Here is an 18,862-nt window from a genome sequence, read left to right on the forward strand (position 1 = left end):
GCACAAAACCCAAAAGTGACCTTAAGAATTGAAGGATAATGATTAATACTTCTCATGAAGTATAAAAAAATTACTCTTAAAGTTTCTTATTTAACCAAGTTGAGGCGAAACACTGATGATTATTTTGCCAGGAGTCTATGCCACAAGAATGTTGTTTAGAGAATCAAAGTGGGAATGTTACTAACAAATTCTCATGCCTTAATTTGGTTTGGGAATATTTTCTTTAGTGATAAGGCTGAATCAGGAAACAAGCTGGATACAGGAAGGAAACTGGGAAGGTGGGGGAGTGAAAAATGAGAGAGAGAAAAAAAAATAGAGGAGTATTAGGAAGTTCAACTAGATAGGAACGAGTGGAATTTGTTTTTCAGTGTCTCCAAGTTCTAAACCTAGAGGGAAAAGTACACACACACACACACACTCTCTCACACACACATGTGTACACACTTTCTCATACATATACTGGTCAGTATAAGTACCTGCTGCAGGTCTCAGGAGACCCTAGTAATTTGAATTCAATATATTCGATCATTTCTTTGTCTCTGTAGAAAATGCATGCATCTGCAACTTAGAGGCACAACAAGTTATTGCCTTCCAATTAATATACTACAAAGATAGTGAGAAAAGGAAGAAGTAGGAGATTAGAAATGTGCAGCCAGCCACTTCCCAACAAAGCAGTTTATTAAAAGTTTGGGTTCCCCGCAAAGAATTGGTAGTTTGTGGGGTTTGTGCATTGTTTAAGCAAGTACTTCTCATCACCAGGCTCAGTTAGAACGAGTGCTTCTAGATAGCCTCTGTGACTGGGGGGAAATATTAAGCACCTATAAAAACAATACAGTATCTGAAGAGACACAGATGCCTTGACTTCCTCAGTACTGAAAAACAGCCAAACCTGTGAACAACTATCTTAGGGTAATATGCAACATCTAAAAATAAAAGCCAATGTATAGTAAATTAGATTGATTTAAAAAAATACAAAATGGCATAAACAAACATTCAATCAATAATTCCTTAGAAAAATCCTACTATGTATACTGAATTCTGGTGGCCTAGTGGTAAGAAACTGCACCACCAACTCAAAGGCATACAGTTCAAATCCATCAGCTGCTCCAAGGAAGAAAGATGGGCAATCTCTTCCTGAGCAATTTATAACCTCTTAAAACCTGCTGGAGGGTCAGAGGGGTCAGTTCCAACTTGATGGTACATAACAACATATACACCAGTAGAATGTGGTTCACATGCAGGACAAAGTGATGCAAATTTCCTACTCTTGGAAAAAAAGACATTGATAAAAACATTTCATAAGGAAGAGATACTTGAAATATCAACCATGAAGACACAGAAACCATATTTTTTATGATTAATAAAATCTTTACTAATGACATTTCAAGGAAGCTGTCTGGTGGCCTAGTGTTGAGAAGCTGCACTGCCACCCAGAAAGCATGTGGTTTAAATTTACTGACTCTTCCACGGGAGAAAGATGGGCAATCAACTCCCATGCAATATACTGCCTCTGAAAACCTGCTGGAGAGACAGCTATGGTCAGTTCCGATTTGATGGCACATATCAACAAGGAGATTAATATAAAACTGAAAAAACAGTATTTCAATATACTGAATCCCTCTCCTGTGCCAACCAAGCATGGAATCAACCACATCCTGGAGGCCAAGAAGATAAAAGCAACACACATCTTGTTAAGTTTTCATAAGTAGTACAATTTCATAATCAGTAAACAGTAATCATAATATCATTAAAATAGAAAAAATTCTTAGCTATTACTGTCAAATTCATTCTTTCTTCACCATATCTGTGAAAATGAATCAGATAAATCCTTTCTTTCCAGAATCCTGGCACAGACAATTTCTTAATTTTCCCACTACTTGAAATGTTATGAAGTGCACGAGTACATGTTACAGACTGAAAGGGTTCATATTTAAATTTTTTTCGTTATATATTAGATACCAGAGAAAGACCAGAAGCCGGAATTACATAAATTTAATAACATGCCCTATGCATTTGAGAAGCCTCATTTTACATATCTCCATACATTCAAGCATGTTGAATTGAAAGATGGTTCACCATGCATTTGGTAAAAATGTTTCTAAACCCCAAAGAGCTCAATTTTGAAAGCCAGAGAAGATATTTTTAAATTTAAACTATTCTTTTCCAAAAAAATGGAGATAACAGCTAATAATCTTCCCAAAGTTAGAATACAGTAATAATGATTTTAACCAAGTCAAATGAAACTATTATAAATAAATCACTTATACAGATACAATAACAAAAATTAAAACAGTTCATCAATACTGGCAGTACTGTGGTATATGGGGGGGGAAACACTGACTGTGGAGAGATTTAAGTCCGACTTCACCACTTTGGAGCTTTGTAACTAATCTCTCAATTGCTGAGAGCCTCAATACCCACACTGCTGAAAAGGAGATAATGCCTACTTCCCAGGATCATTATGAGGATCAAGTGAGATAATAACAGAAGTGCCTAACACAATTTTTGGCATACAGATATTTAATAAAGTTGTAATTTCTGTTGTTATGATAGTCAGAGATGATAGAAATTAACAGGATTGACTTAAAATGAGATAGACAAAGTCATCCAAACCCAGAAATGTGGTCAGTACTTAAGAATTTTCAAATCTAGACGTAGAAGACAAAGCTAGTATAAGCACATTACTTAGAAAGGCATTCCTGTTATAACATTCAACCTATCATCGTTACTGAGATTTTAAGGTATCCCACCTCCCACAGCACCTCTGTTTTGCCAGTGTGAAATACAACACTGCATTTGGGCCAATGTTGTTATGGAGGTCAAGGCAGCAGAAGAGGAGCCAAAGGAGGTTGTATTTTCAAACAAATCTGATCAAAGGCCTTTTGCCCTTGGCTATGAGGGCTGTTGTAACTAACTCAATAAGGTTTCTTAGCAACAGTTTATTCAGGATGGTACAAGTATACTCCAATAAAAAGAGAACTTAATATATGAAAATCTACATATAAGATATATATTTAGATGTGACTGCTTTACAAAAAAAATGGAACTTTTTTAAAAACTTGGTATCTAAATTATAAATAGATTGAAATAAATTCCATTATGTGTATATACACACACACAGAGGCATTTGTTGTTGTTGTTGTTGTTATGTGCCATCAAGTTGCTTGCAACTCATAGTGAACCTATGTACAAAGAACCCTAAACGCTTCTCTATCCTGTGCCAACCTCGCCGTCTCAAACACACTCATTGCCACCACTCCACTCACAGAATCAATGCATCTCACCGAGGGTCTTCCTCTCCTGCGCCACCCCTCCACTCTCCCAAACATGATACCACTCTCCAAGAACCAGTCCCACCTTACAACATGCCCAAAGTATGTCAGACGAAGCTTCAGAATCCTTGACTCCATGGAGCATTCCGGCTTCACCCTCTCCAAGAGAAACCTGTTTGTTCTCCTAGCAGTCCATGGTATATTCAACACTCTTCTCCAGCACCACAGAGGCCTTAGCCTCATGTAATCTACTGCATAGGCTCTTACAACTCAGAGAATTGACCAGCAGCAGCATCAGGGAGTTTGTTAAAATGCAGAACCTTGGGCTCTACCACACCTTACTGACCAGAAGCTGCATCTTCACAAGGTCTTCAGATGATTTCTGCTATACTCACAGAAGTCTGAGAAGCACTGCTCTAAGCTATATTCATAACAACAACTGATTGCCATCAAGTCAGAACCAACTCATAGCTGATCCTCCAGCAGGTTTTCAGAGGCTATAAATTACACAGTAAGAGAATGTCTGCCTTTCTCCTGTATAGAAGCTCATGAATTCAAACTGTCTGCCCTTAGACTGGTTGCATAACTTCTTCACACTAATGCTATTCCAACATAGTTATTTATCAGGATTTCTATGAGCAGGTCTCAGTCCTTACCCCTCTCCACACAGTACAATCACCTCAATCTTCTGAGTAGGTTTGGGGGTTTTTATTTTTTAAAAATTTGCTTCTTTTTTCAAATACTGATGTCGAAACCATCTTAAGATGTGAATTTAATTAGTCTGGGATGGCATCCTTGTATTAAAATGCTTTAAGAAAGATTTTAAGTGACTAGATGCAACTGTTGTCGAGAAGCACTCCTACAAATGATGAGCAACAAAAATAATAAAAAACAGCCTCACCAGTCATTAGGGTTTTAAATACAACATCAGGTGAAAATATTAAACTAGAAAGACTGGTAAACATATAACTGGACATAAACCATGTAAGAAAAATAGTTTGCTAACTAAACCAAAATAGATTTTCCCTGGGAAAATTCTAGAAAATGGTCTCTGAATTACATCAAATACAAGAACTACTTATGCTAAGATTATAATGATTCTGACTTGATGGCACACAATAACAACAACCAAACTCCAAAATGTAAAGAAGCCTGGAAGAGTATTGGAAAACCTTACAGTATCTAACACAAATAAGTCCTCAAGTTGATGTCTGCCAGAGGATTAGAAACCTCTAAGCCCCTCTTTTCCTGCACTAACCACATATATACATTTTCAAAAATTTTACCATAAGTCTATAAACATTATTTCCTTCCCTGAGCAACTAACTGTAAAGTTTCAAAGAGGGGGTCCTAGAGAAGATTGAGTTGAGGCTAGAAGGGTTTAGCAGTAGGGAGAATATAATCGAAGAAGGTAATGATTTGGAAAGGCCGATGCAGAGAGAACTGGGACTGTTAAGTAGCACTTGTCAAGAGTACAGGAGGAAAGAAAGGGCTGGTTCAAAGGCACGAGGTGTAACTGTGGGAATGGACTATTAGAGCAGAGAAGAGATAGAGCACAAGAGACTTCGTGGAGCTGGGATCTCGAGCATGTTGAAATTACTAAGGATAATCAAAGGAGAAGAATTTGAGTGAAAGATTAAGATGAATCAGGTGCCAAGTTGCTAAGAGTGGAGAGTGGTTTAATCAGGGTTACACAAACCACTGAATGGTAAAGTGGGAAACTAGAAGCTAAGGCTTGGGGATCTTTCCAACATTCTTTTATGAATGAAACATTCAGTGCAGCCCCATGCCATAATACTTCCTAAATAGATCAGGCTGCCTTTATTTAACATGACTCATCATAGATCTTAGATGGTACCAGTTCTAAGTGAGCCACTGGAATCCAATTTTCCAGTTTTATGCCCCCTTCCTCTGTAAATGACCATTTATGGAAGAGCAAAGATGTCAGTCTGGAGACTAAGGTGTGCCTGATGCATGCCATGGAATTGCATCAGAAAGCAGGACAATGACTAGGGATGACAGAAGGAGAACTGATGCCTTTGAGCTTTGGTGCTGGAGAAGAGTACTGAAAGGAGAACAAAAAGTTCATCCTGGAGAGGGTAAAACCAGGCTTCTCCTTGGAGGCAAGGATTTTGAAGCTCTGTCTGACATACTTTGGACATGTTGCCAGGAGGGAACAGTCGATGGAGAAGGACATCATGCTTGGTAGGGTAGAGGGACAGCGCAGGAGAGGAAGACCTTCAATGAGATGGATTGACTCTGCGACTAGGAAATGGGGGTAGGTGTGCCAAAGACAATAAGGTCGACTCAAGATAGAGCAGGGTTCAGAGGTGTTGTACATAGTGTCACTATTAGTCTCAGGCAACTTAACGGTACATAACATCTATTATCTTTAAGGGAGCCCAGGTGGTGTAGCGAGCCATGTGTTGAGCTGCTAACCAAAAGGCTGGCATGCTAAATCCACCACAGGCTGTTCCTCAAGATGAGCAGTTTCCTCCCATCAAGATTTATGGCCTCAGGAACCTGGTGGAAGTCCTCATGAGTCGAAATCACATCATGTCAGTGCGCTTAGTTTTGACTGCTCTAACTTCACTATGCTAAAGGTTGTAGGGGCAGAAAAATGGTAAAAGAACTAAAGTTTTAGTGCCAAAGGGCAAAGAAAATTTCTCATAGAAAAAGCCTTTAAAAATGTTTAATATTAAGTAACAATATATACTCCTAGAAAAAAAATATTTGTCAAATTTGGAGAAAAATTTTTTCTGTTCTGGTCACTAAGGGCCTTAGCAAGGAAACAATAAAGAAATGTAAGTATGATATTCCACATTACCAGATTACCATTATGGCGAGCAGAATTTCTTAAACAATACCAATTTTAAATATTCTGTTATCTCAGAATCTCCTCTTCTACTCTCTTTTTACACAAAAACTCTTTATCAGATTACACAACCCAATTTTGTGGTTAGGAAGGGCAGATTTTCCATACTGATGTAATAGCTACAAAATGCTTTTAGGAAGGAATTGATACTGGAATATGCACCTGATAGTCTTGTTACTCAATCCATACTCCAAATTTTTAATGCAGTCTGAGCAAAATAAGCAGATTTGGTGCATGCAACCTCCCTCTCCTCATAGTGATAGATATTTTGCCTCAGACTACATCAGCAATAGGTATTTTACCTTCAATCCAGCTTTCATGCCCAAAAACAAACAAAAAACAACAAATAACATTCTTTATAGATTGCTTATAAAATATATTATTCACCAATAAGGATTATATTTGGCTTTTGTTTTAAACCTCTGAAAGGTTTTTTGAGTTAACATGACTTGTACTATTAAGAGACAGTCCTTTATACAGTCAAAAAGAAAATTTTGAAAATAAAATTTTGTTAAATACATCAACTGTAAAGTGCTAAGAAACAAACCCAAACATATCAATTGTATGTAGTTCAATACCTCAAGAGTCTTCGTCTTCTGTCTTTTCCCAAAAATACAATCAAGATCTGTTTTACTCCGAGATGATAGGTCCTTCCCTTAAAAACAAAGAATACAAATCTAAGTTACTAAACTCTTGAAATAAAAGTGGGTCTTGGAAAAGAAATAATCTTGTAAATTACTGATTTTGAGTCATCTCTTCTTTCATAAAATGTTGATGCTCTAGGGACTCAGTGAATTGACTCTGACTCAAACAGACCCTTATCACAGGGCAGAGCTGCCCCACGAGGTTTCCTTAGCTTTTATCTTTACTGAAACAGATTGCCACATCTTTCTCCCTTGAAGTTGCTGGCTGAGTTTGAATCACTAACCTTTACATTAACAGCAAAGTGCTTACGTGTTTGTGCCACCAGAATTCCTTATAACTTAACAACTTTTTAATAAAATAAATTGAATTTAAAGTCATTTGCCATTCTTTCTTAACTACAGACTTAGATCCTGTTGACTGAGAGGAAACAAATCCTAAAGCGAGTAACATTATTGGTATGCCTTCCCAGTGAGATCTTGTGTCTCTCACTTTCCATTTATAAAACAGCTCTCATTAAGTTCAAAGAGACAGGGGCTACTTACTTAGATTATAAAATACAGAGCAATCTAAATGCCACTAGCTTCAAACTCCATGTAACTTCACATGAGTAAGACATGTATCATATCCGACACATGTTGCCCTCTGCTGTGGTTTGAATTCTGACTTAGAGACCCCAGGTGATACGGGAGGACTGCCCTACGGGCGCTCTAGGTTGTAATCTTCATGGAAGCGTTATCTCTAGATCTTTTCTCACAAAGAAGCACAGGGCTCCTTCACTAAAATATAAGAACTCACTAAGAGAATGACTGAAATTTGAAAATAACGAATGCAAACAATATTTACTGGATAAGGATAAAGAGATTTCAAATTTTTCTTTTCAAAATATTCTTTACTATTATAGCAACACCATTTCAAAATAAAAAATATGTAAGATCAGGAAATAAAATTATTTCTGATAAAAATAATATCCAAAGGATTTAGAATGCCTTATTTTTTTTTTCTTAAATAAAAAGCTAAATTTTTTAACTGTTATTATAAACCAACTCATTTAAACTTTACTTCTCTGGAATTTCTACTTCTTTCAATAACACTCTGTGACAAGTCAACCAAATATATTCCCATTTGTCAACTTCACTGTTAGACGCCTTTAAGATGTTAACTATACATGCTCAGTTTTAGACTTTGGGGGAGTGAAGTGCTAAGAAACAGGTATTTTTTGTTTTAGTAACTCAAGTTCCACCTATCACTGACTCACCTGTCTTTTGGTTTCTGTCATCATGACAAAATGACATCATGACCCTAAAGGTTCTAGTTCACTGACTACCACTAGGGCATTCAAATATGATATTGCTCAGTGACTCCATGAAATTTAAAAAACAAAACACCTTCGGTTTAATTCTAAACCAATTGCCAAAACCAGTTTCATTGGCAGCATTACCAGATTAAATGGTTCACTTAGTACAACCTGTTCCTATTAAGTACAGGAGTGCTTCTCTGGTACACTCTAAGTTGCTCTCTGTTTTTTCCCTTAGATAGAAATTACGCCTTCACTGGCTCTAATTTATTATTAAGTAGAATACAAAAAAAAAAAAAAATCTTAAAAGAAGTCTAATTAACAAAACAAAACAACAACAAAAAAGAAGCTTATCAGACAGGAGCTCAGAAATTGAACCAAATAAGAGCAAAATAAAATTGGTAATGATGGGGGAGAAAGGCACCAATACCTAGAAGTGCCAAATATCTACCCTCAGCTTTACCACCAAAATCATTCATTTTTCCACTGCGAGGCTGCTAAAGGCAGATGCTTCTATTTCAGAAAAGAAACTGTACATATTTCAAAATATATGATGGCCTAAACAATCTTCAAGAAATACAATTTTTAAAAAACTTATGACAATTCAACTAAAAAGACTGCTGGAAGGATTAAAGGAGAACAATCTAAAGTGAGATTAAAAACAAAACTAAGTCAAAGGGAAAACTGCTAAGCTGGTAGAAATAGTAAGCTGTACCAACAAAGGTACAAATGTTTGAAAAGTTGTGGTGATAGGTTCTTCCAGCAGACATTTCTATCCTTTAGAAAATTCACTTAAGTAAATACAGAAATCAGCATTATTACAGGCTTTGCACAGTAGAAAGGAACTTAAAGGAACTTAACATACAAATGTTAAGATGGAAACAAGCTTCAAGAACTTATTCATGATCCTGCTGAATAATTAATAAACATTAGAAAATCATGGTCACTTTTGAGTAAAAAATATTTATTAAAAATTAGTTTATATTATTGGTTTTAGTTCTAAATTATGATAAAATCAAAGCAAATACTGTTGATAAACTCAAACTGTTTGTTGTTGTTGTTGTTGCTGTGTACCATCAAGCTGGAACCAACCCATAGCTGACCCTCTGGTGGGTTTTCAGAGACAGTTAATCTCACAGGAGGACCTGCCCATCCTTCTCCTGTGGAGTGGCTGGTGGCCTCAAACCTCATGCCTTCAGGATTGCAGTGCAACTTTTTGCCACTAGACTACCACAGCGTCCTGATAAACTCAAATGGCAATAAAATATATAATAGGAAATACATACTACTAATCTGGGTATGATTCATTCATCAATTAGCTGCAGCATTTTTAAGATTCAAAGGGGAGAAAAGCTTCCAGTGCCCAAATGGATATAGATAGAGCAGTGTCCAGTAGAGTAAGACATACTTTCAGAGAACAGTCCTTCCTTTACTATTTCAGATGTTTTCATAATAATGAAGGCATCCTGATGGCACAGTGGTGAACCAACCAGCTGCTTTGCTGATACAAACGTACAGTCTTATTTGGTAAAGATTTGTAGCTGTGGAGACCCTCTCTTGTCCAATAATGTTGTTCTGTCAGAATTGACTCAACAGTAATGGATTTGGGTTTGGGGATGGTGTGGTTTTTTTTTGTTTTTTGGGTTTTTTTTTTGTTGTTGTTGTTGGGTTGTTTGTTGTTGTTTTTTTCTTTTACCTCTTAAACATCATGATTATCGGGTTTTCCAGTCTATCAAAGGAGAAAATTGAAAGATAGGAATTTGATTGCTATAGTCAGATATATAACCCAAAGAAGCCCAAAAAATGGAAGAAAGTGAAACAATAAAATAATAGATACAAGACTGTGGTGGTGAAGACAGCATGGTACTGGTACAATGACAGACACATAGATCAATGGAATAGAACTGAGAATCAAGAAATCAGGCATCTACCTATGGTCAACTGATTTTCGACAAGGAGATGAGATCAGTTAAGTGGGGAAATGACAGCCTTTTTAACAAATGGTGCTGGCAAAATTGGAAAACTATCTGTAGAAAACTCAAGCAAGATCCACACCTCACTCCGTAGAAAAATACCAATTCAAAATGGATCATGGACTTAGGACTAAAACCAGGGATTATAAACGTCATTAAAGAAAAACTTGGAAGAGCTCTAGAAGTCATAATCCACAACATAAACAGTTTTCTAATCATCCTGAAAAATCTACAACCAGGAGAGGATAAAATAGATGAATGGGATCTTCTAAGAATCAAATCTCTATGCACATCCAAAAACTTCTCCAACAGGGTAAAAAGGGAAGCCACAGACTGGGAAAAATAATATTTGGTAATGTCATGTCTGATGAGGGACTTATATCTAGAATTTATAAAATACTCAAGCATCACAAGATAAAGGTAAATAACCCAACTGAAAAATGGGCACAGGATATGAACAGACACTTCACCAAAGAAGACATTCAGATGGCCAACAAGCACATGAAGAAATATTCAAAATCCCTAGCTCTGAGAGAGAAGTAAATCAAAACAACTATGAGATATCATCTCACTCCAGTAAGAATAGCAAAATTCAACAGAGCAGCAAACAACAAATGCTGGAGAAGTTGTGGAGAAACTGGAACCCTTATTTACTGTTGGTGGGAGGGTAAAATGGTACAATCACAATGAAAGGCAGTATGATGCTTTCTCAAAAAGTTGCAAATAGAAATACCATGTGACCCAGCAATTGCACTACTGGGAATATACCCTAAAGAAACTATAACCATCACCCAAGCAGATATATGCACACCCATGTTTATCACAGCTTTGTTCACAATAGCAAGGGGTTGGAAACAACCCAAATGCACATCAACAAACGAATGGATACAGAAGCTGTGGTATATTCACACAATAGAATACTATGCTGCATTGAAAAACAAGGAACTCATTCAATATTATTCAAAATGGGTCACCCTGGAGGACATTATGCTGAGTGAAATATCTGACTCACGAAAGGACCAAATCACTGTTGTAAAACAGGACTGATATCGGGTTCGGAGGAGACTGACAAAGATGGGATGAATAATGTATAATGTACTGAAACAGATGAGGGAGAGAACTGTTTAAAAGGGATATATGATTAGGTATTATTATCATGACAGGAGTCCAGAATGAAGGCTGCATAGTGGAGTGGACTTGGGGGGAGGGATTGCATAACAATGAAAAAAGTTTTCTTTTACTTTTCAAAGAGAAGAGCAAACTGGGAGGGGAGGGGTGGACAGAGAGAAAAGTACAACAATGAATGAATGAAAACCCTAAGTCTCTGTAAAATTTCGTTAAAATTAATTTTAAAAAGGTAAATTTAAAAAAAAGAATTTAAGAACTGTGGTGATTTGGAGTTTAAGGTCAGAAACAAATTACACACCAATTAAATTATAAGGAGAAAAGTATATTATAACGCTATTATAATGGAGTCTCACACATACACGAAAAGTGTCAAATCTCTTCAATTAAAGGAGCTTTGTGGTTGTCAGGTGCTTTCACGTTAGCTACAACTTATAGTGACTTCAACACAACAGAACAAACCCAGTCGGTCTGGCACCACTCTCACATTGTTGCCATCTGTAGGCCCATTTTTGCAGCTACTGAAGATCAAGGGCAAGGAAATGTGGGCTTCAGAGATGTTTTTGTTTAAAAAGAATAATAATTTTTAAAAGTTTAAGATTCAAATAAGTTCTCTTGCCAAGCAAATTAAGCTACATTTTACAAAGAAGGAAAAAATTTAAAAAATACTGATTGATTGATTTACAGTAAAATAAAAAAGGACTTATAATAAACCTAGGACAGAGATAATGACAAATTCATACAAAACCTGAAAGAGTTAGAGCGCAGTACTAAATGAGTGAGGACCCAACCTCACGGCTGCTGGGTGGCTTCCAGAACAGTAACCTTTGAGGGCACAGTATAACTGCTGCCGTGGGTTTAGAATCTAAGTCTTTACAGAAGCCGACTGCCACACCTTTCTCTTACCAAGGGTCTGATGTGTTCAAACAGTTAACAGCTGAGCTTTTTAATCACTGTGTCATCAACCAAAACCAAACCCAGAACCAGCAAGTTGATTCCAACTCCTGGGTGCCACCTTAATCAGTAACAGTAAGACGTTCCGAATTTCTTAAAGTCTGTGTTTTACATTAAAGAAGTGGCTTGGAAGAAGAGTGTGGCAATTTGCTTCCAGGAGGACACAGTCTCTAAGACTCTATGGAACACAGTTCTTTGACACACAGAGAGTTGTCACTAGTCAGAATCCACACAACAACTAACGGTCAATGCCAGAAGAATCAGCAGAGGAAGCTTAATGCCCTTCTAACACCAACTACTAGAATTCAAATGTGCAAAGGAATTTCCTATGCGAAGAATCTTATATTTGCTTATTTCTAAACTAGCAACTATGCTTTGTGTGCACTTCCCTTGTTTAAGAAACAAAATCCTGGGGAGGGGGTGGGCAGGGAGAAAAGTGCAAAAATGAATGAGTGGAAACCCTAAGTTTCTGTAAACTTTCACAAAAATTAATAAAAAAAAGAAACAAAATCCTAAAAATTATCACAGGAATAAGAAGTCTGAATAAATTATAATTAAAAGCTGTATTACTACACTTTATGCCATTTTCTACCTGTGCATCACATAACTAAAAAAAAAAAACCCACAAACAAAACAAAAAACAAACCCCATAATCTCTTGCCAAACCCCACTGTATAGCTAAAAGACTTCAAAACTGTTTCATAAAGATATTTTCTCTATATTTTCTTTCTCTACAGATATATCTAACCAAACACCTTTAAAAACGAAAAGAAACCACAGTGGAGTCAAGATGTTGAATCAGTAAGGATGGAATAAAAATTATAAATTGTATGATAAATTATTTCAAATGAAAATGATATTTCGGACTAGAGAAAAGAATACTTTTGGATCAGATCTTAAGTGAAGTAGCCAATAGCGAGGTGGTAAGAGATTTCACAATATAATAGGATTTGCTACTGCAGTCTCACTAAAGTCAAACAGTTATTTTTATTATCACGAAGGTATTAATTTAAATTTCACCTTTCTATGTTTTTATTTCTCTAACCCTAGAAGGAGTTACAATACGAATCATTCTCACCAACAAATGACTTAGTAATTTCATTAAAATGTTATGAATTGGGGAGCTCTGGTGGCCTAATGGCAAGAAGCTGCACTGCAATCCCAGGGATGTGTGGTTCAAATCCACCAGATGCTCTGCTGGAGAAGGAGGGGCAATCTCCTCCTGTACCAGTCAGATCTGATTTGATTTAATGGTACACAAACACAAAATAATAATAAAAATTTAAAAAAAAAACACGTTATGAATTGACCCATGTACTAATATCTTTCTTATTCACAATGCTGAAAAGGCAAAAGTCCCATGAGAGGATCTTTTCTGATCAGTCAAAATGTAGAACCTATTTAATACTAGCTTAGTACTTATTTTCCCCCCTTCATTTTTAAAAAAAGAGGAAAGTGTCTGAAAGAAGTCACCCGACTAATAAATGAGTCTTCTGAAATCACACAGATTTTAATGAGTGATGCCCAGAGCCATCCTGTGGTCTAAGATAGTGTATCTTAGAGAAAACGTACTTTGTCTTTCATAGTCAATAACAATACCTGCTTTAAAATAAGATGTTCTTTTTAGGAAGTGGAAGGAAAGTTAAGTAAAAGAAATGTTTACTGTGGATTATAAAGATGAAACAGAAATCTTTTCTTCCCCACTTGGACTTTTGTCTCTTTTTCTAGTTTTTCCACTTATTTCCAATTTCCAGCATGGCTAATAATTTAAGCAAGCCTAATTTGAAAGGAGAGTAAACGAAGGCAAAACACATCACTCAACGATGGAGTTGTCAGGGTCACTCAACGAGGGAGTGGCTCAACTAGAAATAGAAAGTAGGTGCTTTAGGCATCTATTCAATTAAAGTAGATTAAAGAGGTTTATTCCAGCTTCAGCAAATGCTTCAGATGAAATCATGCATGGAGTCTAACACAAAAGGAAAGCAGAAGATTCTATTTGCACAAGTAAAAACATAAAAGGCAGCTTTAAAAAAAGTTATAGGCCGTATTTCATTAATTTGCACCTCTTTCCTTATCTCTTCGTTTTTCTATGGGGTCTAAAGAAATAAGGAGGGATGTTTAAGGGAGTGGGTATGAAGTAACTATCCTTTGTTGAAAATGCAAGACTTACTATGAAGGTCAACAGTTTTCTATTCTCCAGCAGGGGTAAGTTATAAATGATGTAACAAATTCTATAACCTGGCTTGTCATAAACTATAGATCACAACAACAAAGGAGGTTCTAATCTAAGAGGCAGATAAACGCAATGCATGGAAAAAGCAATCTAAAACACACCTGCTGGGAACAGGAAGGAGGATAATGGCTCTATCTCCTTCTTATATGCATCCCAGAAGCTATGTAGCCTGAATCTGTTCAGGACTATCATGGCCTTTCATTTAAACCAAATTCAGGCCTTTCTTGTTGGAGTCCAAAACCAAAACCTGTAAGAACCACTTGGTACCAATTGTGAGTCCAAGTAAGATGAGGTTATTGACAGTTTCAATCTCTTCTCCATCTATCATGATATTGTTTACATAAAGTTTACATAAAAGGAGTTCTAAGTCCCACTATTATTCAGCTGTATATCTAGAGTCTGGAAAATGCCAATAATACGGACAAGATATTTTAAAGAGATGTTTTTCTTAGAACAAAGAAATAAAAATGTGTAATCTCTCATATGCCTCTGGAAACTAAGAACTTTGATAAATGATGATAGTTACAGAAAAGCTTCAGGCCCTTTATTCATAGGGTCACTATGAGTTGTGCTCAACTCAACAGTAATCAACAACAACCACCACCTCTCATAGAAGAAAAATCAAATGGTGATACCATGGCATATACATCATAACATTAGATTTTAAATATATTATACAATAAATAGGTTTTTGTAGGTGGAAAGTACCCATAAGTGTTGGTTCATAACTTAATTCATGAAATGTCAAAGGGGAAAACATTGCCAGAGTTGATGGGATAGAATCGTTTTCTCCTTACTAATACAAGAACACCACCTAGTGGTCAAAGTGAACAACTGCACGTACAAAAGTCTCACTGAAAACTTGTCAGCGTCAACCTCATAGCTGACCCTCTAGCTAGTTTCCAAATCACAAAGGAGAATGTTCATCTTTCTCCACAGAGCCACTGGTAGATCTGAACTGCCAGAGAGGCAAAACTTTCAGTATCACATCACCAGAGCTCCTTAATGGCTATATTGTTGCTGTGTACTGTTGAGTTGGGACCAAACCATAGTGGACCCTCTAGTAGGTTTTCAGATGCAGTAGACTTTCTCCCGTCAAGTAGCTAGCTGGTGGATTCAAACCACATACCTTTGGGTTCGGTGGTTAAAATAGGCAATCTCATGATAGATGGAGAAGAGACTGAAACTGTCAGTAACCTCATCTTAATTGGACCCACAACTGTTACCATAGTCAGGAAATCAGGAGATGTACTGCATTGGGCAAGTCTGCAGTTAGGGACCTCTCTAAACTATTGAGGAGTAATGATGTCAGTTTGAGGACTAAGGTACTTCTGATTCAGATCATGGTCTTTCCAATCACTTGCTATGCATCTGAGAACTGGATAATGAATAGGGATGACAGAAGAATTGACGCCTTTAAGCTGTGGTGCTGGAGAAGAGCACTGAACATACCATTAGACGGCCAACAGAAAGAACAAACACATCTTGGAGAGGATGCAGCCAGAGTGCTTTTTGAAGGCAAAGATGGTGAGAATTCACCTCACATACTTAGGGCATGCTGCTAGGAAGGGCTATTCCTTGGAAAGGGAAATGATGCTTGGAAGGCTAGAGGGTCCTCAGAGGAGAGGACGACCGTCAACCAGGTGGACTGACACAGTGACTGTAGCAATGGGCTCTAGTGTGTCAGGAAGCATGAAGATGGCACAGGACAGGACAGGGTTCAGATCCATTGCTCATAGGGTCATTACGAGTCATATAAAACTCAACAGAACCTAACAACAACAACCACCTTTGGGTCAGCAGCATAATTCCTTACTACTAAGACACCAGAGCTCTATATAAACAATGAGTTGTCATTCAGTCACACTGTACACAAGTTGGAACAATTAGGTACTTTTAAAGGAACTCTGGTGGGTTAGGGGTAAGAAACTGTGCTGCAATTACAAAGGCAGCGGCTGGTCTGCCAGAGAATGGGCAATCTCCTCCCACATATTAACAGTCTATTAAAACCCGTTGGAAGGTCAGTTATGGCTTGGTTCTGACTTGATAGTACACAACAATAACAACAATATTTAATGCCAATTATTCAAATGTCTGAATAAATTCAGTACTTTTCTTTCCATAAAAAATACTAAAGACTTTTCAGATACACTAAGACATCTTAACATAGTAATACAGTAGTAATTTTTCATATACATATAAAAAGTAACACATTTGATACTACAAACCACTGCATGTACCTCAAATTTTTAGTGTAATAGTTGGTTCATAACTCCAAGTCATATGCAAATCAGATAATCCTAATCTACAATCTGCCTGGATGTTGGGAAAAAGAAAGGAGAAGTAGTGATAAAGATCCAATTTATCATCTAGTTCTCAAGTATTATTTCTCACTTTATCTTGTCAATGACCTAAGTTAATACTCCATGAAATGAAGAAATTTTGTGTGAGGTAACCTTGTAGTTTACCATATAGTTGGGATCAATGCATAGCTGACCGTCCTGTTGGTTTTTTTTAAAGACAGTAAATCACAAGGGAGGAGACTAACCATCCTTGTGCAGAACAGCTGGTGGATTTGCACCATGTGTCTTTGGGAGTGGAAAGCAGCCTCTTACCACTAGACCACTAGAGCTCAAATCTGTAGTTTAAATTATTACATTTGAGACCTTAGAGTGTAATTTCTCTAAACTGGTAGATGAGGAGCTATTTAGCAACAACATTAAGCTGTCAATAACAAGAGAATATAAGTTAAAAAGTTGAGCAACTTTTTCCTCCTAATTCTTTCTCATCTAGCTATATAAACTCCTTTCTTGCTTCAAAATAAAAGCTGACTTCCATTTTTAGCTTTGCCTTTATGTTGTGATTGTTATGTGCTGTTGACTCCAACTCACAGCGATCTTATATAGAACAGCTCTGAGCCTTGCTCTATCTTAAGCCAAATTCACTGTCTCCGACATATCTACCCCCATTGCCCCAGTCACTGAGTCAACCCTTCCATTATGCACAGTTTTCCATTATACCTGCATATAAAACTTAATGGTGGGCCCAGATTCGGCTCTACTGAATCAGAATCTGCATTTTAATCGAAGTCTCTTAAGTGATTCATCACAGATCTTGGAAATTGAGCACAAATTTTGGGCAATTCAATGAGGTATCCTCAAATTTGTGGATTAAAATGAGAAGCTCCTGCTGATAAGCAGGTATATAGGCTTTAAGAATTTGAGGTTAAATATACATATTTCAAAAAATATATACATATTTCAACAATAAAGAAAAATATGGTAAATCTTTACCTTTTGTAAACTTCATGTAATGAACACGGTTTTTTGAAACTTTGGACTTTTCTTCAAGGCTAAAAGATTTCTTCTCTTTATTTTCTGAGGAGTCTAAAAACAGAGGGAAAGTATTACATTACATTCCACATGACCCATTCTCAGTAAGACAGTCTTAGCTGAACCAACAGAGGAGCCCAACCTTTGGGTTAGCAGTCCAACTCTCTATATAATACACCACCAAAGCCCCTCTGTAAGGTTATAGTGCCGGAAATCCTATGGGGCAGCTCTGGTCCACTGTACCTGCTCACTATGAGTTGGAATCGACATGATGGCAATCAAGGGGCTTCAGTTTTAGGGTGTGTTTTTTTAATACAGAAAAGGAAGAATAAAATGGCAGTGTTTCACCTATAAATATCACCAAATTTATATGGGATAGTAATCAATAACACCAACACAGAAATACCTAATGGGACAGAGAAAGCTTAGGAAATATGAGATTTGGATAAATTTTCAAACAAATCCCCATGATACAAAGTTTTGATATTTCTTCTCAGGAATTCATGAACTAAAATATTAAAAGAATCAAATTATTTGGTTGAACATTTACATATTTTATTGCACTAAATTTTAAGTTTAAAACAAAGGAATGAATATTTTGCAACTATTAATCTTGTTAAGATGTGCCTCACCCATGATGGCATTTTTAAATTATTTAATACGCATGTAACAGTTGGACAACAAAAAAAAAGGAAGACCAAAGAAAAACTGAGGCCTCTGAATTGTGGCAGCAGGATGCTAAAAGCAATCCTCGGTAAATACCAAAATGTGACATGGGCCTTTCTCTCTATTATATATATATAATGTATACAGAGAACACACATTATTGTTGTGTGTCACTGAGTCAGAACTGACTCATAGCTGACCCTCCAGTGGATTTTCAGAGGCAGTAAATCACACAGCAGGACATTATCCATCTTTGTCCCATTAAGCAGCTGATGGATTCGAACCAATTATCTTTGAATTGACAGTGCACTTCCTTACCACAAAGCCACTAGAGCTTCCTATGTGTGTGTATATAATTTATATATAAATACAAAAAATATTGCTAGAGAAGGATGGGAAATTTCCTGCCATGTGATTTATTCCTTCTAAAAACCAGCTGGACAGTAGGCTGTAAGTTGTTTGTGATTTGATAGCACATAACAATGTATATATT

At 36.7% G+C, this 18,862-nt stretch overlaps 1 protein-coding gene across 1 annotated transcript in view; it reads right to left on the bottom strand.

The window, feature by feature from the left end:
* The window catches only part of PINX1 (PIN2/TERF1 interacting, telomerase inhibitor 1), a 119,304-nt gene that overhangs the window by 69,752 nt on the left and 30,690 nt on the right, over positions 1-18,862 (bottom strand). The window contains 2 exon segments of the mRNA XM_006903769.1: positions 6,726-6,802; positions 17,665-17,757. Coding sequence (XP_006903831.1) covers positions 6,726-6,802; positions 17,665-17,757 — 170 coding nt within the window.

This window comes from Elephantulus edwardii, unplaced genomic scaffold, assembly GCF_000299155.1.
Source record: "Elephantulus edwardii isolate Elephantulus edwardi_28Jun2011 unplaced genomic scaffold, EleEdw1.0 scaffold00038, whole genome shotgun sequence".
Classification (NCBI taxonomy): domain Eukaryota; kingdom Metazoa; phylum Chordata; class Mammalia; order Macroscelidea; family Macroscelididae; genus Elephantulus; species Elephantulus edwardii.